This window comes from Hemiscyllium ocellatum, chromosome 6 (assembly GCF_020745735.1).
Source record: "Hemiscyllium ocellatum isolate sHemOce1 chromosome 6, sHemOce1.pat.X.cur, whole genome shotgun sequence".
NCBI lineage: Eukaryota > Metazoa > Chordata > Chondrichthyes > Orectolobiformes > Hemiscylliidae > Hemiscyllium > Hemiscyllium ocellatum.
Window position 1 is genome coordinate 74,394,173 of NC_083406.1, and position 27,443 is coordinate 74,421,615.

The 27,443-nt window shown below is 44.4% G+C and overlaps 1 protein-coding gene across 3 annotated transcripts in view; it reads left to right on the forward strand.

The window, feature by feature from the left end:
• The window catches only part of LOC132816445 (E3 ubiquitin-protein ligase SH3RF3-like), a 370,186-nt gene that overhangs the window by 267,010 nt on the left and 75,733 nt on the right, over positions 1-27,443 (forward strand). For 2 of the 3 annotated variants that reach the window (XM_060826037.1, XM_060826039.1), the window contains 2 exons: positions 2,585-2,860; positions 18,182-18,277. In XM_060826037.1, coding sequence (XP_060682020.1) covers positions 2,585-2,860; positions 18,182-18,277 — 372 coding nt within the window. The remainder of the gene's footprint in view (positions 1-2,584; positions 2,861-18,181; positions 18,278-27,443) is intronic. The other variant, XM_060826038.1, reaches the window with a different exon arrangement.

Sequence of the window (27,443 nt, forward strand, 5' to 3'; positions counted from 1 at the left end):
ATACTGTGAATAGTGCAAGCTCACAAATGGGCAAGAGATCACCACTTTTAAACCTGTAAAATACCTGGTCTTACTCAAACCACATGGGAAAGGAAGTATTTTAAATGAGATCATTATTTCTTACCTCAGTGCAGACATACAAAGATAGCTGAAGCTTTAGGAATGTTTCTTATTGTTATTCAATTATGGCAATAATGAAAGTACCAGTTCATCACAACTGCAGAGTGTGGCCACTATTAAGATCTGTGAAGCTTACAACAAGGAATCCAGTTTTGTTTCAGTTCCTTGAAAGTAACTCAAACACTTAATTTTCTGGTTTATCATTGGTTACTATGATGAATGTTTGTTGCAAACTGTGTGGCTAGGTTAAGTTGCTGCTGCTGCTGGAGGGCAGCCTCACAAAACATGAAGTAAACAAACCCATGCACTCAAAATGAATCGGCCCCACACTACAATGTAAAAAAAAGAGAGGACATGTTGATTACGTTTTAAACAGAGGTCTGGAGTCAGATTTAAAGCTCCCTTGCTGGGAGTGAGGTGGAAGGCACATTAAATCCAGCGGCAGGAGTGGTGCCGCATGGCCCATTGAGGCCCTAATATGGGCAAGTAGCAGTTAGAGAGGCCAACGCCAAGTGAGCTGCCTGGAAGGTTTTCCTGCACAGGCTGGTGGTGGACCGTAACCAACCCCCTGGCCCAATCAAAGGAGCTACCCCCCACCCATCTCAAAGGTGCCACCATATCAGGTTCCCCATGCCACGCAAGTGTCTGAAATCTGCCCCCTCATTGACCCTTGGACCCAACACCCTGAACAAAATCCAAACCCAACACTGTATGCCTCCTCAATTCCCACGTGCAGCCTTGCCTTGACAACAGTGGCAATCCTGGCAATTGAGAGAAAGTGAGGACTGCGTTGCTGGAAAAAGCAGGTCAGGCAGCATCTAAGGAGCAGGTGAGTCAACATTTCAGGCTTAAGCCCTTCAGCAGGAATGTGGAGGGGTGAAGAGGGCTGAGAGATAAATAGGGGAGTGGGATTGGGGCTGGGACTGGGGGGAAGGTAGCTGGGATGGTAATAGATGGGTGGAGGTAGGAGGTTATTGTGGTAGGTCAGTGAGGAAGGTGGAGCAGATAGGTGGGAAGGAAAATGGACTGGTAAGTCAGGTCAGGTGATTGGTAATTGGTACTGTCAGCGTCTGATTGGCCAGCAGCTCACTGAGGAGGGTTTTTTTAAATTCACTCATGAGACATAGGTGTCCCATTTGCTGGTCAGTGTTTATTTCTCATGCCTAGTTGCCCTTGAGAAGGTGGTGATGAGCTGCCTTCTTGAGCTGCTGCTGCTGTTTTTTGTGCCCGAGAGGCTGAAACTCTGCATCTAGCCTAATGAGTGCCTGGGTGATCTTCCTGTACCCCTGACCATTCAGTTGGGGATTGCTGGATCACAGCACTTTGTATAACTCAGCTGCTGATTTCAGAATCCCGATTGACTCCATTTTTAGGTTTGAATCTCCATAACACATGTACACATTGTGATCATACTGATGCACATGCCACCGATGCCATGTAATGTTTTGGTTCAGCCCATGATTCATTTAGGACACATTTTAGAAGAGCAATCATGTTGCGGATACAAAATGAAATATGAGAAAATGCTGAAAATACACAGCAAGATAGGTCAGCAACTGAAAAGAGAAAATAAAGGGTTAATATTTAAAAGTTGTTACCTTTCAATTTATTTCAGTTAGCAATGGACTTGGTATGTATTTCCAGCATTTTCTCTGTTCCAATTTCAGGATTTCTTATATATGTGTAACGAAATAAGATCATAATAAATAAGAGTGGAAGTAAAGCCATTCAGCCCATCAAGTCCACTCCACTCATTCAATCATGACTGATGGGCATTTCAACGCACTCTCCCCGTATCTCTTAATTCCTTTCAAGATTAAGAATTTATCAATCTCTACCTTGAAAACATTTAACATCCCTGCCTCCACTGCGTTCCATGGCAGTGAATTCCACAAGTCCACCACTCACTGGCTAAAGAAATGACTCCTCATTTCCATTCTAAGTAATAGGTCTGAGAGAAATATCAGACAGAAAGAAACATGGAGCAGCTATTTCCTTTCTTGTATTTTGTTACACTTCAGAGGTAGCTGACAGTAGATTGCACATTGAGAACTGCATTGCAAGTGACTCCAGACTCTTCTGCTATTTAATGACACAAGTAAGCTTCATTTCTCCGTGATTGGTTTAAAATACAAACTCAGAATAAGTAGAATCCAATTTACTTCACTTCTGTATGTGTTGAATTGGAGCCAAACAACCTGCGTGAGTGACCCATTATTTTAAGTAGAAATTATTTAATGGAGATTCAAGGCTGATCAGAATTTTGAGTAAACTGAGACCCTCATGATAAAGTAAAATCTACTGAGGTGTAAGTACCAATTTAATCACATTCTGGTTAAATGGAAATAATACTTCCATTTGAAAACTACAATTATCTGTACAAAGTATGAAAACCTAGTGTGAATGTATCGATTCACTGTGCACAGAGAGTAAACATTAATCATTGCTGTGCTTTGGATTTCAGAGTGTTCCACAGTTACCATGTGCTAAAGCTCTCTACAACTATGAAGGGAAGGAACCTGGCGATCTTAGGTTCTGCAAAGGTGATCTCATCATTCTACGACGTAAGGTGGATGAGAACTGGTATCATGGCGAGCTTAATGGTACCCATGGCTTTTTCCCAGCTAGTTATATTCAATGCATCAAGCCTCTTCCACAGCCACCTCCTCAGGGCAAAGCACTTTATGACTTTGAAGTTAAAGATAAAGAGCAAGACAAGGACTGTTTGACTTTCTCAAAGGTAAAATAGTTATTGAACAAAGATACCAAATATTAGTTTTTAAGCAACAAATGTTTTATATTTACTCGCTTAGTATATTATCATAAAATGAGTTTCCCACTCATCTCTACCATCTAGCAGTATTGGAAAACACTATACAGGGGAACCTCAATTATCCAAATACCAATTATCTGAAAATTGGATTATCCAAAGGAGATCTCGAGGTCCCAATGGAAACATTACATCAGAGACATGTTTCCAGCAGTGATCGCATCTTTTGTTCACAGTGATTAAACAGGCACCGTCTCCAAATGACCGACCACCTGCCCTCTCTCTCTCCCCCCATACGTTCCCTGGAGTTCTACAGAGGGGTGTACCCTAAACTGGACGGGGTTAGGCGGCACGGGGGCAGTGTTTGGGGGTTGCGGAGGGGGGTCATTGTTGGATGGGGTTGGGAGGCAGGGGGGAGTGTTGGATGGGGTTAGGAGGCAAGGGTTGGGATTGGATGGGGTTGGGAGGCAGGGGGCAGTGTTGGACGAGGTTGGGAGGCAGCGGGTCGGGGTTGGACGGGGTTGGGGGTGAGGGGTGGAGTTGGACGGGGCTGGGGCGTGGCAGGGTTTGGTGTTGGACTGGGTTGGAAGGTGGGGGGCAGAGTTGGACTGGGTTGGGGACAGGGGAGGAGTTGGATGGGGGCAAGGGTCAGGCTGGGAGTGGGGCCTCCTGTGCTGTGTGCTGCTGCAGTCTCCTGAACGGGGAGCAGACTTTAAAAACTCCGAGCCCCAGAGGAAAGGCATTTAATTGATTAACCAAATAATTAATTATCCGAATGAAATAGTGCCCGTCCATCTCATTCGGATAATCGAGGTTCCCCTGTATAAGAAAGTATTAGAACTTCTGTAACTATCTAACAATAATGTTGCATTGATAAGGTAGATGCTTATGTTCCTTCAAAAGCAAGATAAATAAGTGCTTATCCTCCTGAAATTTACAGAAGTTATGGCAACAGTAATAATGTTCCAAATCAATTTCCTTACATCCATGTTAAGTGCTCCATTTACCCACATCTATCCCAACATCCATTTTTGTTCTTCAGTTCAGATGTTCCTCTGACACTGGAAAGGTTTGTCAGGTAACAGATTAATACTAGATAAATAACTTTTCAATAACTGCAGATTCAGTTGTAAAACATAAATTGCTGGAAGCACTCAGTAGGTCTGGCAACATCTGTGGTGAGAAATCAGAGTTAACACATAAATCGAGTGACCCTTCCCATCCGAAACGTTGACTCTGATTTCTCTCCACGGATTTATAGCATCCATAGTTCTTTTGGTTAATATTCAATTGTATTTGGGTTGCCACTAGTGTTGCAAGATATTTATTATAAGCTGAGAAAATGTGGAGCTTTAGCTTCGCTCATGATGGAACAAATTTTGAAGGCTACATCACTTTATGTTGAATAGGAAGGGTTTGGAGGGATATGGGCCGGGTGCTGGCAGGTGGGACTAGATTGGGTTGGGATAACTGGTCGGCATGGACGGGTTGGACTGAAGTGTCTGTTTCCATGCTGTACATCTCTATGACTCTATGCTAAAGTGCAATTACAGACATAGATTTCAGCGAACTGTAGTATTCGGGCAAAAGTCAGGTCCAATGGGAGCATAATTGTCAGCTTAAATAAAATAATGGCTTGCACACAGTAAAAAATACATAAATGACTAGATTGGTTTCTAAAGACAACATCAATTGTTGAATAATCTACAGAGGTAATTCATGATCACTTTGCATTTACTTCAAACTATTTGAATGCAAATCTGTCTCAATTTGTTGCACATTCTGTAGACATAACCCATAATGTCTTGTACTAATGCTGACAAAATGTTAAAGTGGTATTGAGGTTACATCATCCTTCTTTTGGTTTTGTTGTTGGGTGTGCACAGAATCCCAGAAGTTCTGGTTTAACCCAAGTTGCATTTCACTCCATGAGAAGCTTTTATGCTTCACCCTTGGATCAATTGAGAATACGTTGTGCACCAGTATAATGACACATGATTGTACCATATATTTATGAATCTTAATCAAAATTGGTGTGAAGTCATACTGCAACCAGATGTTGGGCAGATCGTACAGGAACCAGCTGGTGACTAATTTCAAAATAAATCATTTGAGTTATAGATTGCCAATTTAATATCATCAGTTTAAAAAATTCTAAAATTGCTATTTGGTCTCACCATTGTGCTTGATTTATTTTAACGTATCTATGGGGGGAAAATGATTTCCAGTGTTCTGTTGTTAATTGCAACATGTTAATGCTGTCTATCGCCTGTCTGTCTCTCTTTCCTAGCTGTCTTCAAACTGTTCTTGATTTCTAAAACAACTTGATAGGCAAATAGAAATTGCATTTACAACGAAAATAACTGGTTTAGTTTCTATTGTGAATTTAGATTTAAGGCTAGAAATGAAACTTTGTATTAGGTGTGGAATTTCCTCCATTGGAAAAGAATACCAGAAAAACACTATTAAGTTCACCCCTTTAAGTTAAAAGAACAGCAAGTCCATTTCCTAATCATGTTTACTGGGACTCTAAGAAAGGAAACAAAAACTCAGCTAATTCAGTGAAATTCCTCCCTAATTCCCTAAGGCAATAAAGCAAGTTCTAGGAGACAGGTAGCATGATAACATCACAAAATCAAAAGTAATTAGCAGTTTCCCTCTTCTCCATAACAGAAATGCCCTCCTTTCATGATTGTATTAAAATTCTTTGAATTTACTCAACGTCTGAGCATCTACAACCCTCTGGGCAGAGAATTCCAAAGATTCACAAGCTACTTTAGTGAAAAAAGATCCTCTCATCTCAAGCCAATCTGGTACCCTGTAGTTTTCTAAACTCCTCTCAGAATCTGTCTTGTTAACCGATGCTACCATTCAGCTGCTTTAGAATCTTATGTGTTTTAGTGAGACTATCTCTCATTCTTCTATACTACAGGGAAGAGAGCACGACTCTACTCAGTCTGGCCACAATGGGCAATCAACTCATACAAGGAATCAGTATGGTGAAACTTCACTGCACCGCCTCCAAGGCAAGGACATCCCTAAATCTCCTACTTCTATTGCAAGAGAAATGTAACAGCAATCCAGTAATGTGTGAAAGTTGTGGCATAGTACTGAAAAACAATGGCCCTTAGGGCAGGACATCAGCAAAGCACAAAAGACAAAAGTAAATAAGCAAGTAGTTTTTAGGGGAGATTTGTTTAAAAGCCCAAAGGAGGGAAAGATTAGCACAGAGTCTCATAGTTCGGAAGAATGAGAGAATCAGAAACTGCTCTGAGTCTAGATTATTGTTTATTCATTCACATGATGTGGGTGTCATTGGCTACGCCAGCATTTATCATCCATCTCTAATTGATCTTATAGCAAGTTACCAATTAGCAGGCTGTCTGCATTTTTACCTCTTAGGGATGACGCCAGGATCTGGAGACAGAGGTATGGCTCGTTGTAACAGAGACAGCAGACCTCATTGTGTCACCAGTGTGAACATTAAGGAAATCTCCCCTAAACACTACTTGCTTATTTTATGGCTTTTAAGCCATGCTGATGTCCTGCCCTGAAGACCATTGCTTATAAGTAAAATGCCGCAATTTTCACGTGATAGTGGAGTGGTGCAACATATGTCTTGCAGTAAAAATATGATATTGAGGAATATACTTGCCTTGGAGGCTGTGTAGTGAAGTTTCATAAAACTGATTCCTGATATGACATAATTGCCATATGTGGCCAGACTGAATAGAATGGATTCTCCCTTCTGAGCATTGCTGAGAGGCAAGAAACTGTGAAGTAATGGTGGGTTTTGTTATATTAGTTCATAGGAAATGGCTGTGAATTGCAAGACAGTTTGTTGCCCATCTCTAAATTGCCCTTGGAAAAGGTGGTGCTGAGCTACCTTTTTAAACTGCTACAGTTCATGGAGATTAGGTGCTGTCAGGAAGGATTTCCAGGATTTTGACCCAGCAAGTGAGGAAACAGCAATATATTTCCAAGTCAGGATGATGAGTGGCTTGGAGGGGAACTTACAGGTGATGGTGTTCCCATGTATCTGTTGTCCTTGTTCTGATAGGTAGCACAGGTTTGGAAAATGCTATCAAAAGAACATTGGTGAGTTGCTGCATTTTGTAAAATGTGTGCTCGGATGGGGTGCCAATTAAAGTGGATTAACGTTTCCTGGATGTTACCAAGCTTTTTAGTGTTGTTTAAATTGTACCCATCTGGGCAAGTGTGGAGCATTCCATCACACTCCTGACTTATCTTTGTAGTGGAGAAATGGGTGTCCAGGAGATTGTAGCCTACAGTCAATCACTGGAAAGAAGGAGATTGGTTATATGGCCATTACCCATCTGCTGAATGTGACCAAGCCATTCCAGATGTTGTTGACTAAATGTTGTGTGTGTGTGTGTGTGTGTGTGTGTGTGTGTGTGTGTGTGTGTGTGTGTGTGTGTGTGTGTGTGTGTATAGAATTAGCATCGTCCCAGGGTCTGTAAATTGGTGACCCTGTCCTGCCAAGAGATATGAGGGATATGTCTGACAGTGATGATGGAAACTGCTCAGCCTTTTCTTCTGCCTAGCTTGTGTTCCAGATCTCACCACTGTAGAGGGATGCAGGGTAATAGACCCATGGTGTTGTCAATTGGTCGTTATTATTTCACACACTTTTCTTCAGATTGGATATAACAACTGCAGCTTTAACAATACATTGTGGATTTCAGCATCAAATGACAGATTGATGTGAATGTATGTGTAGTCTGGGTATGTGTGAAGCTATCCACAAACCCCAAAAACATATAGTTAGTTCTGTTAAATGGCAGAATGGCTACATTCTCGACTATGGCATTCATCTTACTGTTGCTGATAGTCAAGCCAAACTGTGGCTTTGATAGAGTCTGAAAATGTGTTGCTGGAAAAGCGCAGCATCGAAGGAACAGGAGAATCGACGTTTCGGGCATAAGCCCTTCTTCAGGAATGAGGAAAGTGTGTCCAGCAGGCTAAGATAATAGGCAGGGAGGAGGGACTTGGGGGAGGGGCGTTGGAGATGCAATAGGTGGAAGGAGGTCAAGGTGAGGGTGATAGGCTGGAATGGGGTGGGGGCAGAGAGGTCAGGAAGAAGATTGCAGGTTAGGAAGGCGGTGCTGAGTTCGCGGGATTTGACTGAGACAAGGTGGGGTGAGGGGAAATGAGGAAACTGGAGAAATCTGAGTTCATGCCTTGTGGTTGGAGGTTTCCTAGGTGGAAGATGAGGTGCTCTTCCTCCAACCGTCGTGTTGCTATGGTCTGGCGATGGAGGAGTCCAAGGACCTGCATGTCCTTGGTGGAGTGGGAGGGGGAGTTGAAGTGTTGAGCCACGGGGTGGTTGGGTTGGTTGGTCCGGGTGTCCCAAAGGTGTTCTCTGAAACGTTCCGCAAGTAGGCGGCCTGTCTCCCCAATATAGAGGAGGCCACATCGAGTGCAGCGGGTGCACCGCTGGGACACCCGGACCAACCAACCCAACCACCCCGTTGCTCAACACTTCAACTCCCCCTCCCACTCCACCAAGGACATGCAGGTCCTTGGACTCCTCCATCGCCAGACCATAGCAACACGATGGTGTTTCCTCATTTCCCCTCCCCCCACCTCATCTCAGTCAAATCCCTCGAACTCAGCACCGCCTTCCTAACCTGCAATCTTCTTCCTGACCTCTCCGCCCCCACCCCACTCCGGCCTATCACCCTCACCTTGACCTCCTCCCACCTTTCGCATCTCCAACGCCCCTCCCCCAAGTCCCTCCTCCCTACCTTTTATCCTAGCCTGCTGGACACACTTTCCTCATTCCTGAAGAAGGGCTTATGACCGAAACTTCGATTCTCCTGTTCCTTGGATGCTGCCTGACCTGCTGCGCTTTTCCAGCAACACATTTTCAGCTCTGATCTCCAGCATCTGCAGTCCTCACTTTCTCCTTTGATAGAGTCTGGCAACTGCTGCTGAAGATGTACATCTGTATGGAATGGTCTTGCAGGATCACCAACCCACTGATAAGGACATAGAGTCATAGAGATATACAGCATGGAAACAGACCCTTCGGTCCAACTTTCCATGCCGACCAGATATCCCAACCCAACCTAGTCCCACCTGCCAGCACCCAGCCCAGATCCCACCAAACCCTTCCTATTCATATACCCATCCAAATGCCTCTTAAATGTTGCAATTGTACCAGCCTCTCTTGGGTGTCATTTAAAGAAGGCTCGACAGCTTTCCATCAGTTCTGATGTGAAAGCAAACATTCTTTGTAGATGAGCCCAAATTTTCATTGTCATTATCAATCACTCACTAATGAATGTGATAGTCTACCTGGGAAATGCTTGTCATTGATCATGGGTTCTGTGGCTTTTTGTGTGGTTGATAAATCTGATCCCAGAGCCGCATGTCTGACCAAACATCTAGTAGGTGTTTCTGGAAGGTGGAATTGGTCCTTGGCCTTGAGATTGTTGGTATTTCTTTCTCTGGTTTCTTTTCCATACATCCTCTTGCCAAATGCTGTTGTCAAAGAACTGAATCCCTTGCTACAGGAGTTTCTTCCAAGTCCTTCTGAATGAGGGCTTCCCATGCATTGGCATCTATGCTCCATTTCTTGAGAGAAGCCTTCAGGTAAACTTCAAAATGCTTCCTTTGTCCTCCTCTCAATCGAATGCCTTCTTTGAGCTGGGTGAAGAAGATATACTTTGGTAGTTGGAACTCAGGCATCTTAAGCACAAGGCTAGCCCAACGGAGTTGGTTTCGGATTATCAAGGCCTCAATGCTGGTGCTACTGGCTCCTTCAAGGACACTGATGTTAATACATCTGTCCTCCCAGCTGATGCAGAGAATCCATCTCAAACAGCATTAATGGAACTTCTCAAGGATTTTGAGATGACATCTCACCATAGTCCATGCTCCAGAGCCTTAGAGAAGAGTTGGAAGGAAGACTGCCTTAGACACAGGGATTTTGGTATACAAACAGATGTTAAGGTCTCTGGAAATTTTCATCCTTAGACATCCAAATGCAGTAATCACAGACTGGTTGTGATGACGAATCTCTGCATTGATATCAGCCTTAGATAAGAGATAGCTTCACAGGTAAGGGAAATATTCCATAATTGGTAGGATTTCACCATTGATCTTAATGGAGGGATAGTCTAGAACTTTACTTGGGATGGGTTAGCAAAACGATTTGAGTCTTCTTGAGGCTGAAAACAGTTCTTTGGTATCCTTTAGCAAAGACATTACATGAGTCTTGAAGGTTCTCTTCTGAGAGAGCAGGGATGGGATTTTTGTGTGATACTAACCGCTGCAATGGTGGATGAATGCTGCCACAGTAGGGAGATCCCCACTCATCAAGGTTTCCTCATCACTGGAACTGGATCTACCTTCTGTCAAGGACCGTGTGTCTGCTGATGTGCAATAATATTCTTACATTAATATATGTCCCACACAAGTTGTCTCAAAGTATATGACAGCAGCAAAGAGAATGATGTACCAACATTTATCCGTGCCAGAATACAACCTTATTTAGGGGAGAAAGTGAGGTCTGCAGATGCTGGAGATCAGAGCTGAAAATGTGTTGCTGGTTAAAGCACAGCAGGTCAGGCAGCATCCAAGGAACAGGAAATTCGACGTTTCGGTCATAAGCCCTTCATCAGGAATGAGGAAAGTGTGTCCAGCAGGCTAAGATAAAAGGTAGGGAGGAGGGACTTGGGGGAGGGGCAATGGAGATGTGATAGGTGGAAGGAGGTCAAGGTGAGGGTGATAGGCCGGAGTGGGGTGGGGGCGGAGAGGTTAGGAAGAAGATTGCAGGTTAGGAGGGCGGTGCTGAGTTTGAGGGATTTGACTGAGACAAGGTGGGGGAAGGGGAAATGAGGAAACTGGAGAAATCTGAGTTCATCCCTTGTGGTTGGAGGGTTCCCAGGCGGAAGATGAGGCGCTCTTCCTCCAACCGTCGTGTTGTTATGGACTGGCAATGGAGGAGTCCAAGGACCTGCATGTCCTTGGTGGAGTGGGAGGGGGAATTGAAGTGTTGAGCCACGGGGTGGTTGGGTTGGTTGGTCCGGGTGTCCCAGAGGTGTTCTCGGAAACGTTCCGCAAGTAGGCGGCCTGTCTCCCCAATATAGAGGAGGCCACATCGGGTGCAGCGGATGCAATAGATGATGTGAGTGGAGGTGCAGGTGAATTTGTGGCGGATATGGAAGGATCCCTTGGAGCCTTGGAGAGAAGTAAAGGAGGAGGTGTGGGCGCAAGTTTTGCATTTCTTGCGGTTGCAGGGGAAGGTGCCGGGAGTGGAGGTTGGGTTGGTTGGGGGTGTGGACCTGACAAGGGAGTCACGGAGGGAGTGGTCTTTTTGGAACGCTGATAGGGGAGGGGAGGGAAATATATCCCTGGTGGTGGGGTCCGTTTGGAGGTGGCGGACATGACGGCGGATGATACGCTGTATACGGAGGTTTGTGGGTTGGTAGGTGAGAACCAGTGGGGTTCTGTCCTGGTGGCGGTTGGAGGGGTGGGGCTCAAGGGCGGAGGAGCGGGAAGTGGAGGAGATGCGGTGGAGGGCATCGTCGATCACGTCTGGGGGGAATCAGCGGTCCTTGAAGAAGGAGGCCATCTGGGCTGTACGGTATTGGAACTGGTCCTCCTGGGAGCAGATGAGGCGGAGACGAAGGAATTGGGAATATGGGATGACGTTTTTACAGGGGGCAGGGTGGGAGGAGGTGTAGTCTAGGTAGCTGTGGGAGTCACTCGGTTTATATTGGATGTCTGTGTTGATTCGGTCGCCCGAGATAGAAATGGAAAGGTCTAGGAAGGGGAGGGAGGAGTCTGAGACGGTCCAGGTGAATTTGAGGTCGGGTGGAAGGTGTTGGTAAAGTGGATGAACTGTTCAACCTCCTCGTGGGAGCACGAGGCAGCGCCGATACAGTCATCGATGTAGCGGAGGAAAAGGTGGGGGTGGTGCCAGTATAGTTGTGGAAGATGGACTGTTCCACATATCCTACGAAGAGACAGGCATAGCTGGGGCCCATGCGGGTGCCCATGGCAACTCCTTTAGTTTGGAAGAAGTGAGAGGATTGGAAAGAGAAATTGTTCAGGTTGAGGATCAGTTCAGTCAGTCGAAGGAGAGTGTCAGCGGAAGGGTACTGGTTGGTACGGCGGGAAAGGAAGAAGCGGAGGGCTTTGAGTCCTTCGTGATGGGGTATGGAGGTGTACAGGGACTGGATGTCCATCGTGAAGGTAAGGCGTTGGGGACCGGGGAAGCGAAAATCATGGAGGAGGTGGAGGGCGTGGGTGGTGTCCCGAACGTAGTTGGGGAGTTCTTGGACTAAGGGGGACAGGACCGTGTTGAGGTATGCAAAGATGAGTTCGGTGGGGCAGGAGCAGGCTGAGACAATGGGTCGGCCGGGGCAGTCAGGTTTGTGGATTTTGGGCAGGAGGTAGAAACGGGCGGTGCGGGGTTGTGGGACTATGAGGTTGGAGGTGGTGGTGGAGGTGGCGTCTAACCCCGCCCCCACGCCGATCTCCGTCCCTGCCCCTGCGCCTAACCCCACCTCCACTCCCTGCTCTAGTCCCACAGCAGGTCCTAGCTCCATCTCCCATCATCTCCCAGACCATCCATAACCTCATCACCTCAGGGGATCTCCCATCCACCGCCTCCAACCTCATAGTCCCACAACCCCACACCGCCCGTTTCTACCTCCTGCCCAAAATCCACAAGCCTGACTGCACCGGCAACCCATTGTCTCAGCCTGCTCCTGCCCCACCGAACTCATCTCCGCATACCTCGACATGGTCCTGTCCCCCTTAGTCCAAGAACTCCCCACCTACGTTCGGGACACCACCCATGCCCTCCACCTCCTCCGTGATTTTCGCTTCCCCAGTCCCCAACGCCTTATCTTCACGATGGACATCCAGTCCCTGTACACCTCCATCCCCCATCACGAAGGACTCAAAGCCCTCCGCTTCTTCCTTTCCCGCCGTACCAACCAGTACCCTTCCACTGACACCCTCCTTCGACTGACTGAACTGGTCCTCTCCCTGAACAACTTCTCTTTCCAATCCTCCCACTTCCTCCAAACTAAAGGAGTTGCCATGGGCACCCGCATGGGCCCCAGCTATGCCTGTCTCTTCGTAGGATATGTGGAACAGTCCATCTTCCACAACTACACTGGCACCATCCCCCACCTTTTCCTCCGCTACATCGATGACTGTATCGGCGCTGCCTCGTGCTCCCACGAGGAGGTTGAACAGTTCATCCACTTTACCAACACCTTCCACCCCAACCTCAAATTCACCTGGACCGTCTCAGACTCCTCCCTCCCCTTCCTAGACCTTTCCATTTCTATCTCGGGCGACCGAATCAACACAGACATCCAATATAAACCGAGTGACTCCCACAGCTACCTAGACTACACCTCCTCCCACCCTGCCCCCTGTAAAAACGCCATCCCATATTCCCAATTCCTTCGTCTCCGCCGCATCTGCTCCCAGGAGGACCAGTTCCAATACTGTACAGCCCAGATGGCCTCCTTCTTCAAGGACCGCTGATTCCCCCCAGACGTGATCGACGATGCCTTCCACCGCATCTCCTCCACTTCCCGCTCCTCCGCCCTTGATCCCCGCCCCTCCAACCGCCACCAGGACAGAACCCCACTGGTTCTCACCCACCACCCCACAAACCTCCATATACAGCGTCATTTCCGCCACCTCCAAACGGACCCCACCACCAGGGATATATTTCCCTCCCCTCCCCTATCAGCGTTCCGAAAAGACCACTCCCTCCGTGACTCCCTCGTCAGGTCCACATCCCCCACCAACCCAACCTCCACTCCCGGCACCTTCCCCTGCAACCGCAAGAAATGCAAAACTTGCGCCCACACCTCCTCCCTTAATTCTCTCCAAGGCCCCAAGGGATCCTTCCATATCCGCCACAAATTCACCTGCACCTCCACACACATCATCTATTGCATCCGCTGCACCCGATGTGGCCTCCTTTATATTTAGGAGACAGGCCGCCTACTTGCGGAACGTTTCAGAGAACACCTCTGGGACACCCGGACCAACCAACCCAACCACCCAGTGGCTCAACACTTTAACTCCCCCTCCCACTCCACCAAGGACATGCAGGTCCTTGGACTCCTCCATCACCAGTCCATAACAACACGACGGTTGGAGGAAGAGCACCTCATCTTCCGCCTGGGAACCCTCCAACCACAAGGGATGAACTCAGATTTCTCCAGTTTCCTCATTTCCCTTCCCCCCACCTTGTCTCAGTCGAATCCCTCGAACTCAGCACCGCCTTCCTAACCTGCAATCTTCTTCATGACCTCTCCGCGCCCACCCCCACACCGGCCTATCACCCTCACCTTGACCTCCTTCCGCCTATCACATCTCCATCACTCCTCCCCCAAGTCCCTCCTCCCTTCCTTTTATCTTAGCCTGCTGGACACACTTTCCTCATTCCTGATGAAGGGCTTATGCCCGAAACATCGAATTTCCTGTTCCTTGGATGCTGCCTGACCTGCTGCGCTTTTTCAGCAACACATTTTCAGTTACAACCCTATTTAATCTAATTGCAGATTGTAAAGGATTCTAAAGTGGCCCCATTATAGCTAACCTTATCCATCACCTTGGACAAGGAGACAGCCATGTTGAACAACTTAGAGTCATTGAGTCATAGAGATGCACAGCATGGAAACAGACCCTATGGTCCAACTTGTCCATTGCTGACCAGATAACCTCAGTTAACCTAGCCCCATTTGCCAGCATTTGGCCCATATCCCTCTAAACCCTTCCTATTCATGTACCCATCTGGATGTCCATCACTTCCTCTGGCAGCTCATTCCATACATGTACCAACCTCTGCATGAAAATGTTGCCCCTTAGGTCCCTTTTAAATCTTTCCCATCTCACCTTAAACCTATGCCGTCTAGTTTTGGCCTCTCCCACCACATGGAAAAGACCTTGTCTATTTACCATATCCATGCCCCTCATGATGTTATAAACCCCTATAGGGTCACCCCTCAGCCTCTGACACTCCAGGGAAAATAATCTCCCCTATTCAGCCTCTCCCTATAGCTCAAACCCTCCAGTCCTGGCAACATCCTTGGAAATCTTTTCTGAACCCTTTCAAGTTTCACAACATCATTCCTGTAGCAGGAGGACCAGAAATACACTCAATATTCCAAAAGTGGCCTAACCAATGTCCTGTGCAGCCACAACATGACCTCCCAACTCCTATACTCAGTGCACTGACCAATAAAGGAAAGAACCTTCTTCACTATCCTATCTACTTGGGACTCCACTTTCAAGGAACTATGAACCTTCATTCCAAGGTCTCTTTGTTCAGCAACACTTTCCAGGACCTTACTATTTAGTGTATAAGTCCTGCCCTGATTTGCCTTTCCAAGTGCATCACTTCACATTCATCTAAGTTAAACTCCGTCTGGCAGTATGCAGCCCATTGGCCCATCTGATTAAGATCCTGTCATGCCCTCAGGTCATGATCATTTCAATTGTAGATCAACCAGTTCTGAAACTACATGCAGACTCATGGAAGATGCGTCCAGCCAGAATTTACACTCTGACAGGGAGCAACAGAAAGAAACATTTAACCCAAGGTACTCCACAGGGAGATGTCTCAACAGTTGTTGTAATTACAATGGTTGGTTCTTGTATGGAGTCTTTACTTCATATGTGCTGTGGTACTGCTCCAACCCTACAGTGGAAATAGAGAGATTTGATTATTATGATTGAAGAATTTGGGTCATGTAGCATTAGTCTCTGAAGTTTTGTCATAACAAGTGAGTCAAAAGCTCTTTTACTACTCTGGGTTCAATGTCCAGCTCTTCTGTGACAGGCTGTCCATGATTTCTAGAGTTTCCTTGATTACAGTTTTCAGCCGAGTGTACAACTCAAGGTCATGTTCCAGCCTCTCTTCCAATATTTATTACAGTCAGTAATGACCTAATGTATCTTTATTTTCAGTGGAGCCATTTTCTTTCCTGACAGACTGTTGCCTTTTTGACCATGCCATTCCAAGTATAGAAGGACCTCTGGATATTCTGGCGAAGTTGTAACTGGTTGTCATTGGCACGTTGCCCAGCAGTCTGTTGGACTTTACTTTGACTTGTTCTTTATGTGGTCAGAAGCTTCTTGTTTGGGTCTCTCTTGCAATTAATGGAGCGGCCCATTTGGCTTCAATAATCGGTTCCATCACAGTGATGTTAGCCTCAAACCCATCAGAACTTTTCCATTCTTGCTTGACATTTCTTTGACAGTGCATTATTGTAAATGGTGTCTTCAAGTATGGTTTATTTTGCCTCTTCAGTATTTGTGGACATACCAGAGATTGCCTGTTCATTTATGGCATCCTAGAATCCTTACAGTGTGGAAGCCCATCAAGTCCACACTGACCCTCCAAAGAGCATCCCACCCAGACCCACCTCCCCATCCATTTCCTGCATTCCCCTTGACTAATCAACATAGCCTGCACATCCCTGGTCACTGTGAGCAATTTAGCATGACCAATCCACCTAACCTGCACATCTTTGTACTGTGGGAGGAGCGTGGAGCATCTGGTGGAAACCCACATAGACACAGGGAGAACATGCAAACCCCACACAGTCACATAAAGTTGGAATCGAACTCAGGTTCCTGCCGCTGTGAGGCAGTAGTGCTAACCTTTGAGCCTTGTTTCATTTGAGGATCTGTTTGCTTTTATCACAGACTGTATGGCTGCTGTTGCTATGAGGATGGCATTTCAGCATTGAATGAGAAAGCTTCAAGTGTTGTACCATAATAATAGTGCACACCAGGGAATGGTGTGTATCACAGTTAAAGTTATGTGTGTTGAGAATGCTGTTCAGTGTCATGACAGGTGATGATCAACTTGAGCTAGTGACAATGCCCTGATTTTGGTTGTCTCCAAGCTATATGGTCACATGTTTTTTTTCTGAAAGAAGTTGATAGTTACACATAAGTCATGGTATCAACAAAGCTCAAGTTGTTTCCATTTCATCTCATTTATCTTTCCCACATCATGATGTCGGAGGCAGGAGGACCATACTTCATGCATCGCGTCCACTCTTGCTTTGAAATTCCTCAACATAAATATGTTAGGAACTTTGCTGACTTGATGGTGTCAAACTCCTCATAGAATTTGTCTTTTGTTTCTGTAGTGGAACATAGCCCTGGCAAGTGGATACTCATGACGTTACTTGGCCCTCTTTGAGTTGTGCATTTTAAGAGAGGAAACGTGTTCTATCACCTTTCTAGGTGCTTGTAACATTGAGAATAACAAATTCCTTATATCCAAGACTCCCCCGGCCTACACCTCCTGTGGACACTTTCCCTGCTAGAGCCTGATCATTTGATGGGAAGCTATGTTAATGTTAAATCTATCAATTTCAGTTTAGAATCATGGTTGTTTCATACACATTATCAACCAACAACAAATCATCGGCCAGTCTAATGCACGTAAGCATCAATTCCATTGACCTGGAATCCAACACCCATTAAGCAGATGAACTGTCAGCACCTTAATAATCAAGGGCAGCCTGATTTAAGATGGATGGTGGATACCCAGTGGAACACACTGGCTCCTCCTACTGTCGGTAGCAACTGTTCATTACAGCAGTTGAGCTGGGCTTCTCATTCATAGCTGCTGACTCCTGAAAATGAATCATTCAGTAACCTTACTAGTATCATGGCTTGAACATGTGGGTAGCTGTCAGAAGACTCCACCTGCCACTGGGAAAGAGCTTAGAATCCCAAGGCAGGAAATCAGCTAGTGCTTTTCTTTCAGAATTTGCTTACCTGTCACCCTCTCCAAACATGCTCCCCCATCACCTGCTACCTTTCCATGACTCCACATTCACCTGTGAGATCCTCAGAAAATTCAACCCATAAAGTGTGAAAGGAGCCATCTATCAAATGAAAATCTTGCCCTGGTGACCTGTTCAGAAAAAAAGCATTTGTACAGTTTGTTGGAGAGCATTGAACTCTTTGATCGGCTTGGGCTTCATCGAGATAAAAGTTACGGAGAGAACAAAGTAATAGTTTCCAGTTTAATAAAGCAAGGCAAGGTTTAGGAATTGATGAGAGATTCCTTGGGAATCAGAAGAGATAGTGAGGGTTAACAATATCGATAGATTAAGAAGAATTGCTTATTAGACAAGAAATGTCTTTGAAGCATTGAAAGAAACGCGTTTCAGCATAATTGGTCCTCATTTACATTATTTTCTTTGTTATTGTGAAATGCAGCTGATTTCTTTTAACATTTACATCCTTTCTCCTTTTTAGGATGAAATTTTGACTGTCATAAGGAGGGTGGACGACAACTGGGCAGAAGGAATGTTAGGAGATAAGATTGGCATATTTCCACTCTTGTATGTTGAGGTGAGTCTATTAAAGCAACAGAAACTTATATTGTGTTTCAAAATGTCTGATTTGTTATGCTTCCTTCTGTCAAATTATCTACCAACCTGCTGCCCAAGATGGTTTGCTCTGAGTAGGACAAAAGTGCAGAGTCTGGAGTTACTACTGATACCAAAGTGTGTTGTGACATTCCAGGATGTTTTGTTGGTGTGAATGGGTCTGCTCAGATCTCCAGTTGCTGGAGTACGTATATAATGGGCTCCCCTCTAGACTGTACTGTTATGGTATCTGTAGTGAATGATCTTTGGGCCATTCTCATATATTCATGATCTGGATACCAATTAGAGCTCCAATTTGCATGTAACTCTACAGTAAAGTAGGCACCTAAAGAGAGACCTGAGCCTGCAGGAGGCAGCCAGGTGTTGAATGGCAATGAGACACCTTGTGAGACTGTTCAAATCACAAACCATTCCACTCTGTAGAACCATTGACCTTACTTTGACAGAAAGAGAATGTTAATTAAAACTTTTCTATTTGGGATAATATATTGCATAAATTAGATGGAAAATGCAGTACAAAATGGACCAAAGTAATTTGTACCCCCCCCCCCATTCTATCTTCTTTATTTTATCTTTTCAACCTATCTATCCCTTTTTCTCTCATGGACCTATTGCATTTACTTTGAGAGAATCTAAGCAATTTCTATCCATCTCATCCTTTGATAGCTTGTTTTACATTCTAATCAATCTGTGCAAAGAGATTTCTCTATTTCCCTGTTGGACATTTTAGTAACTATCTTTTGTGTTTGCAGCTCCTGTTTCATTTTATAAGGGGGCTGCTTTTTTGGTTGAACTTCAGCCCAGCTTTCCTGATGGGGTAGGGCTTGCATGGGGACTGGGCAGTTTGAACAGCCTCCTCTTGGGCCTGGCTGAGGTGTCCAACAACAGGTCCAGGCTTTGGGCTATGGAGGGGCTTGTTGTACCTGATTGTCAGGCCCTCTTCTCCTCACACGGGTGTCCATCGAGAGAGTCTGGAGTGGCCACAAGCTTAATAGAGGCCTTTAGGGACTGGTGGGCACAGCATCACCCCGAATAACAATATTGTGATTTGATTTTATACGTTTCCACTTCATTTCTGTAAGTTTCTATTGAGCGTTTGGTTTTCACCTTGTCACAGTGCCCAGAGCATGGGTTGTCTAAGCTGATTAACATGCTTTGTGTTAAAGATGTAGAAAGGATGATTTACCTCTTGATTTTTTAATTATAGTGCCCCAGCAGGGCTGCCTGTTATTGCTTATTTAAAAAAAGTAAGAAGGAGTCATGGAGTCATATAGCACAGAAACAGACCCTTCGGTCCAACTAGTCCATGCCAAACATAATCCCAAAGTAAACTAGTTCCACCTGCCTGCTCTTGGCTCATTTCCCTCTAAACCTTTCCTATTGACGTATCAATCCAAATGTCTTTTAAACGTTGCAATTGTACTCACATCCACCACTTCATCATGAAATTCATTCCACACTCAAACCACCCTCTGTGTAAAAAAATTCCCATATATAACTTTTTAAAATTTCTCTCCTCTCACCTTAAAATGTGCCCCCTAGACTTGAAATCCCCCGTCCTCGGGAAAAGACAACAGTTATTAATTCTATCTATACCTCTCACTATTTTGTGAACTTCTTTCAGATCACCTCTGAACCTCCTGCACTCCAGTGAAAAAGGTTCCAGCCTATCCAAACTTTCTTTATTCTTGTTAATATCCTTCCTATAAGGAGGAGTGCATCTTCACACCCAGAAATGACACCTTCATTTGATTTTGATAAATTTCCTCTAAGCTTCCATTGACCTTTTGATTTTTTTTTACAAGTCCAATCAGGGGCTGTCTAAATCATTACTGTTTATTTTTAAAAAGAGGTTTGATGGCAGCAGTCTACCCCAGCCATTCCCCACCATTGATTAGCACAGCTCCATATGTCAACTCCAGCTCTCTGACCTTTACCTTCAAATGATTGTCAGGTTTTTTAAGACATAACATTCATTCTTACTGATCTATGCATAAAACTCTTGAGTCATTGAATGTGACTGTCAAATGTTAGTCTTAAAACATTGTTATGGACCAGGCCAGACCTCCTCAAAACATTTCAAGAAAATAGCCCAGACCTTAGGTTTGCTAATTGCTTTAAGCAGGTGTACAGTGGATATTTCAGGAGAGATGCAGCTAGTTGAGCCACTTAGTTTTTAAACAAAACAGAATTTATTTACAAGATTACCAAATGAAACGCAAAGAGAAGAGAACAGAATACGGAATAACGTAACCAATATGAAAACCCAATAGATTATCCCAACGTAATGATGCTGTTCCCAAGGTTTGCAATCTTGTTAAAGGAGTAGCATTGTGATAACATGCATAGTTCTTTGCCACGTCTGCAAGTAAGTTCAAAATCTTCAAACAGCACCAAATTACCATTGAACTGATGAAGACTGTACCAATAAGTATATAACATCTACAAAAAGCTGTTAATACAGAAGGAGCAGCCAGTACATTGCTTCCAGTAAATCAACTTGCATGGTGGAGAGGGTGTTAACCAACAAATTCACTCACTGTAGCATATGAAAATTATAACAATTGCCACCATGTTTTCTGAGTAACCAGACAGCATAGGGGAAGGTGGGACCTCTATAAAAAGGATGGGCTACACCTGAACCTGAGGGGCACCAGTATCCTTGGGGGGAGGTTTGCTAGTGCTCTTTGGGAGGGTTTAACCTAACTCCGCGGGGGCATGGGAACCAGGACTGTAGCTTTAGGGTACAGGACCTTGAGTGTAGGGAGGTTAGGAATAATGCAACGATCTCTAAGGAGGGTGCCTGTAACCAGAAGGGTGGATTGAAGTGTGTATACTTCAATGCCAGAAGTATAAGGAATAAGGTAGGTGAACTTGCAGCGTGGGTTGGTACCTGGGACTTCGATGTTGTGGCCATTACAGAGACGTGGGTAGAACAGGGACAAGAATGGCTGTTGCACGTTCCAGGGTTCAAATGTTTTAGGAGGATCAGACATGGGGGTAAAAAAGGGGGAGGCGTGGCATTACTTGTCAAAGATAGTATCACAGCAGTGGAATGGACGATGGAAGAGGACTTGCCATCTGAGGTAGTTTGGGCTGAGGTTAGAAATAGGAAAGGTGGGGTCACCCTGTTAGGTATTTTCTACAGGCCTCCTAATAGTCCTAGAGAAGTAGAGGATAATATTGCGAGGATGATTCAGGAAAAGAGTGAAGGTAGCAGGGTGGTTGTTATGGGGGACTTTAACTTCCCAGATATTGACTGGGAGAGCTATAGCTCGAGTTCATTAGATGGGTCGGTGTTTGTACAATGTGTGCAGGAGGGTTTCCTGACACAATATGTCGACAGGCCAACAAGAGGGGAGGCTATATTGGATTTGGTTCTAGGTAATGAACCAGGCCAGGTGTTAGACTTGGAGGTAGGTGAGCACTTCGGGGACAGTGACCACAACTCGGTGACTTTTACTTTAGTGATGGAGAGGGATAATCGTGCGCCGCAGGGCAAGAGCTATAGCTGGGGGCAGGGAAATTATGATGCAGTGAGGCATGACTTAGGATGTGTGGATTGGAAAAACAGGCTTCAAGAGAAGAACACTAATGAGATGTGGGGATTGTTCAAGGAGCAGCTACTGCGTGTCCTCGATAGGTATGTACCAGTCAGGCATGGTGTAAAGGGCCTTGTGAGGCAGCCGTGGTTTAGTAAGGAATTGGAGTCCCTTGTGAAAGGGAAGAAGGCGGCATATGTAAAGATGAGGCGTGAAGGTTCAGTAGGGGCGATTGAGAGTTATAAGGTAGCCAGGAAGGAGCTAAAGAGGGAGCTAAGAGAAGCGAGAAGGGGACATGAAAAGTCTTTAGCTGGTAGGATTAGGGAAAACCCAAAGGCTTTCTATAGGTATGTCAAGAATAAAAGGATGACTAGGGTAGGTATCGGTCCAGTCAAGGATAGTAGTGGGAAGTTGTGTGTGGAGGCGGAGGAGATTGGAGAGACATTAAATCAGTACTTTTCATCAGTATTCACTCAGGAACAGGACACTGTTGCTGATGTGAATATGGAATCACAAATAATTAGAATGGATGCCCTGGAAATATGCAGGGAAGAGGTTTTGGGAATATTGGAAAGGATGAATATAGATAAGTCTCCTGGGCCTGATGGCATTTACCCCAGGATCCTATGGGAAGCTAGGGAGGAGATAGCAGAGCCATTGGCCTGGATTTTTATGTCGTCATTGTCAACGGGAATAGTACCAGAGGACTGGAGGATAGCGAATGTGGTCCCATTGTTCAAGAAAGGGAGTAGGGATAGCCCTAGTAACTATAGGCCAGTGAGTCTGACTTCAGTGGTGGGCAAAGTCTTAGAGAGAATGGTAAGGGATAAGATTTATGAACATCTGGGTAGGAATAACGTGATCAGGGATAGCCAGCATGGTTTTGTGAAGGGCAGGTCGTGCCTCACAAACCTTATTGAGTTCTTTGAGAAGGTGACTAAGGAAGTGGACGAGGGTAAAGCAGTAGATGTTGTGTATATGGATTTTAGTAAGGCGTTCGATAAGGTTCCCCATGGTAGGCTAATGCTAAAACTTCGGAGGTATGGCATTGAGGATACATTAGAGGTTTGGATTAGGAATTGGCTGGCTGGAAGGAGACAGAGGGTAGTAGTTGATGGATTATGTTCATCTTGGAGCGCAGTTACTAGCGGTGTACCACAAGGATCTGTTTTGGGACCATTGCTTTTTGTTATCTTTATAAATGATCTAGAGGAAGGACTTGAAAGCTGGGTAAGCAAGTTTGCGGATGACACAAAAGTCGGTGGAGTTGTGGATAGTGAGGAAGGAAGTGGTAGGTTACAGCGGGATATAGATAAGTTGCAGAGCTGGGCGGAAATGTGGCAAATGGAATTCAATGTAGCTAAGTGCGAAGTCGTTCACTTTGGTAGGAATAACAAGATGATGGATTACTGGGCTAATGGTAGGCTACTTGGTAGTGTGGATGAGCAGAGGGATCTTGGTGTCCATGTACACAGATCTCTGAAAGTTGCCACCCAGGTAAATAGTGCTGTGAGGAAGGCATATGGTGTACTGGGCTTTATTGGCAGAGGAATTGAGTTCCGGAGTCCTGAGGTCATGTTGCAGTTGTATAAGACTCTGGTGAGGCCTCATCTGGAGTATTGTGTGCAGTTTTGGTCGCCATACTATAGGAAGGATGTGGAAGCTTTAGAACGAGTGCAGAGGAGGTTTACCAGGATGTTGCCTGGAATGGTAGGAAAATCTTATGAGGAAAGGCTGAGGCACTTGGGGCTGTTCTCATTGGAGAAGAGAAGGTTTAGGGGAGATCTGATAGAAGTGTATAAGATGATTAGGGGTTTAGATAGGGTAGATACTAAGAACCTTTTACCGCTAATGGAGTCAGGTGTTACTAGGGGACATAGCTTTAAATTAAGGGGTGGTAGGTATAGGACAGATGTTAGGGGTAGATTCTTCACACAGCGGGTTGTGAGTTCATGGAATGCCCTGCCCGTATCAGTGGTGAACTCTCCTTCTTTATGGTCATTTAAGCGGGCATTGGATAGGCATTTGGAAGTTATTGGGCTAGTATAGGTTAGGTAGGATTCGGTCGGCGCAACATCGAGGGCCGAAGGGCCTGTACTGCGCTGTATCCTTCTATGTTCATAGTGCTATAAATTTTCTAATAAAATAAATAGATTTAAAGTTACGTAGTTCACAAAATAGTTCAATTATTTATATAGTTGCCTTTTATTTGAAATCTTTCACACATTGCTCTTCTTCTGCCTTTACAGTGCTGCTAATATACAGTGGCCTGTAGAAATCTTCTCCCGTGCTGTGTTTTAGGTTCACATGGCTGTTATGGGAGAGAATGACCTTCCACATTCCAATCCAACTGTGAAATTGCATAGCGTGGGCCTGCCAGGAATCGTGAGATGCAGCAGACTGCTGAAGTGTAAATGTTGTGACAGTGTTGCTGCACTGTGACCAGATGGTGGGAACGAGTAATAAATCAAGTGTAATTAATATTTTAAAATATTACTGGAGCGATTTCAAGATTGAGTGATTCATTCAGTTCAAGTGGCAAAGTTTCCTACTGCTGGGAGAGTGAGGAAGAGACAGTAGCTCATTGGAAGTGCCCTGAATACATCTTCATCATACTAAAGGTTACAGGGAGGAAGTGAATTGCAACAATATAGAGTCTTGTCTCATATTGAAGTTAGTGATCATTTACGGTCAGTAAACAAATAACTGAGCGGGCTAACAGAAAGCTTGAGAAGTTGGTACTGAAGTACCAAATATTAAAAAACATTTGTTTGATTTAAAAAGCCACTGTTGGTGAGAGCAGTAAAACACTCTCTCATGATGCTGTTGTTTGATAGAGTTGTGGCCACTTAGACCATCTTATAATTTAAACTTTATCCAGTTTTACTTCGATTTAAACTGCAAACGTTAATGATGGGAGACCCAGGAGAATCTGTGCAGTTTACTGGAGCTCTTCCACCCTGTTGTGTTTCTCATCTTCCTCTTTAAGGGGCTGTGACAGGCTTATGACAAGCAGTTGTCCCACCGAGATGGTCACCTGCTTAGAAGAAGCTCCTGTTTTATTTATGTGAAGCACGACAATTGAATTGAAATTGGTCAGGTCCCCCACTGGTTTGATTAGGCAGTGGGAATTTGTCATCTGTCAAATGCCACTCAAAGCAAAAACTGATTCCATGATCTCTACAGATTTACTGAGATATAAGCTGCAATTAAGTATCATGAAATTCTGTGTCCATTGCATACAGTATCTCTGATACGTTTAATAACTTTGTTCCCATCCTCGAAGACAGAGGCATTTAGTCTTATGAAAAAATGAGAATTACAGCAACATGCAATTTGGCATGGAAATGAAAAGGAAAAGGGTGGGAAAGCTAAAATCCATTTCCTGTTCATAATGATTTGTGTATCAATTAAAGCCATAGTCTTTCACGTTCTTACTTTTTGAAGTGTTTGCCAAGTTAAGCATTTACACAGGATTTTTTTTGACGATCAAACTATGTTTAGATTAGCATATTTAAGACATGCACAGTTTACTCTTCATGTGAATTGTGAAATACTGATTTTACAATTCATATTTTATTCAGCTTTAAATTCAGACATTGTGTTATTTGCATTCCTTAATTTAAAGCATCACCAGTTTGATTTCTGTTGCACACAGTAATTTTGAGTTTTGGGAATAGACTGTGTAATGGAACCTAAGTTTTCAGTCTGTCCTACACAATGTTTATGACATGCTGTTGGATAGTACTGTAAATCATAAGCATCTATTATAATTTTGGAAAAAGTCCAGCTCCCTCAGTTTGTAAAGCTGTGCCCACCTCTTCAGACTGTTTGGGAGTCTGGCAGGAAATGTACTGACTCCACTTTTCTCAATGCTTTGAATGAAAATAATACTTTGAAATATGCTCCACCCTATGGTCTCAACACGAAGCTGGGAATTAAATAGTGGTGGAATAGATCCTACATCTTGACTATCATATTGAGTCCTTTGCTGTGGTACCATTTGGCAGCAGCTGAATATTTTCTGGTATCTTGCCCAGTTGTCCATTACCTATGGGTGAGCTTTGACCAGGAGCATTAGCAAGCATGAAAATTACAATGATCCTCTCTTCACCAACTGTCTGCACCTGGAATCACAGCAGGGGAAGTTGGATAGTGATCAGTTGTCAATTTTCCTTTTACTCAGCCAAGCCAATTATATCACCCCTAATGCATCTCAGCTGAAACAAGCTAACTCAGCATGGACAGTAGATTAAACAGAAGATCCTACTCCACAACTCGTTTACTTGCTGAATAGAGTTGTTGAACTTTGGAGAGTCACACTTTGAGTCTTTTAAAGGGTCTTGGCTTGTTAACAACTCCTTCTGACTGTTTCATCATTTTGTGAGATATTTACATTTTAATGGGTCCAGAAAACCCAAGATGGGACTCTGCATTCATTTTCCTCTATTTATACTCATCTTCTCCTCAGAAGGAAAGTATATCAGAAGTTACTGGTTTATCTATGTGTCCAAGTCAGAAGGAAATAAAAAAATACACAGGGACAGGTGATACAACTCATAAATCTGGGGATAAACTCAACTCAAGAGTTTTGATCCTGACTGCTTTCTGGTGATGTGAACAGGAAGTGTACAAAGCTGTATGTTGGGTGGGGACAGGATAAGGCTTAACTCGCAATGCTGCTGGCACATTTGGATAGCTGCCACTGGTTGTAGAACCATACCCCAACATTTTCCATTATCTTCGGGGGGGAGGTGAGAGAACAAGATTGAAAATGAAAATCAAAGCAAATATTAATGTAAGTTGTGCACCTATCAGTTATCTGGTACATTTCAAAATTGAGCACTTTCTTATAAATGTTAAACAACGTGGAAGAAGAACGAAAGCCTGTATTTTGTTGCTTTTGATAACGTGGCCTTTCCCATGGGGAAGCTGCAGGGGATATGTGAGCAGCTGCAAGTCTGCAGAAAGTTCTTTCCACTATTAGTTTGTAATAGTCTGTCACTTCAGGTCAGTGATGTTGCTTTGTCTTTGAGTCAGAAATTGTGGATTCCATCTCCATTTGAGACTTTCAGCACAAAATCTAAAGTGACATTTAAGTGTCAGAAATGAAGCAGTTCAGATGAGACAGTGAATTGGAGCTTAGACTGCCCGTCCTTTCTCTGACCTTATAATCAAGACGATGATTGGTGAATCCTCAGAAAGTGATTGGGTTAAAACCATGAACTCGTTACTTGTCGAAAAGGTGAATAATCCTAGAACGTTTTGTAATTATCTTTTCTTGCCTCTTTTCAAAGATTCACCTCTCATCTGCTTCTTCTTCCCAATAAGTAATACTTGATTGAGAACAAGAGGAAATTATTTTCTTGGCTAACACATAACCTATTACTTAAGACAAAAAGCAACATAAATAGCACAATGACATTATTAAAAGGTGCATAAAAGGAGAAGTAGATCAATCAGCCCATCAAGTCTTCTCGACTATTCACTGAAGCCATGACTGATCTGATAATCCTCAACTCCATTTCCTGCCTTTTCCTCATAACCCTTGATCCCTTTATGGATTAAAAATGTGTCTATCTTAAT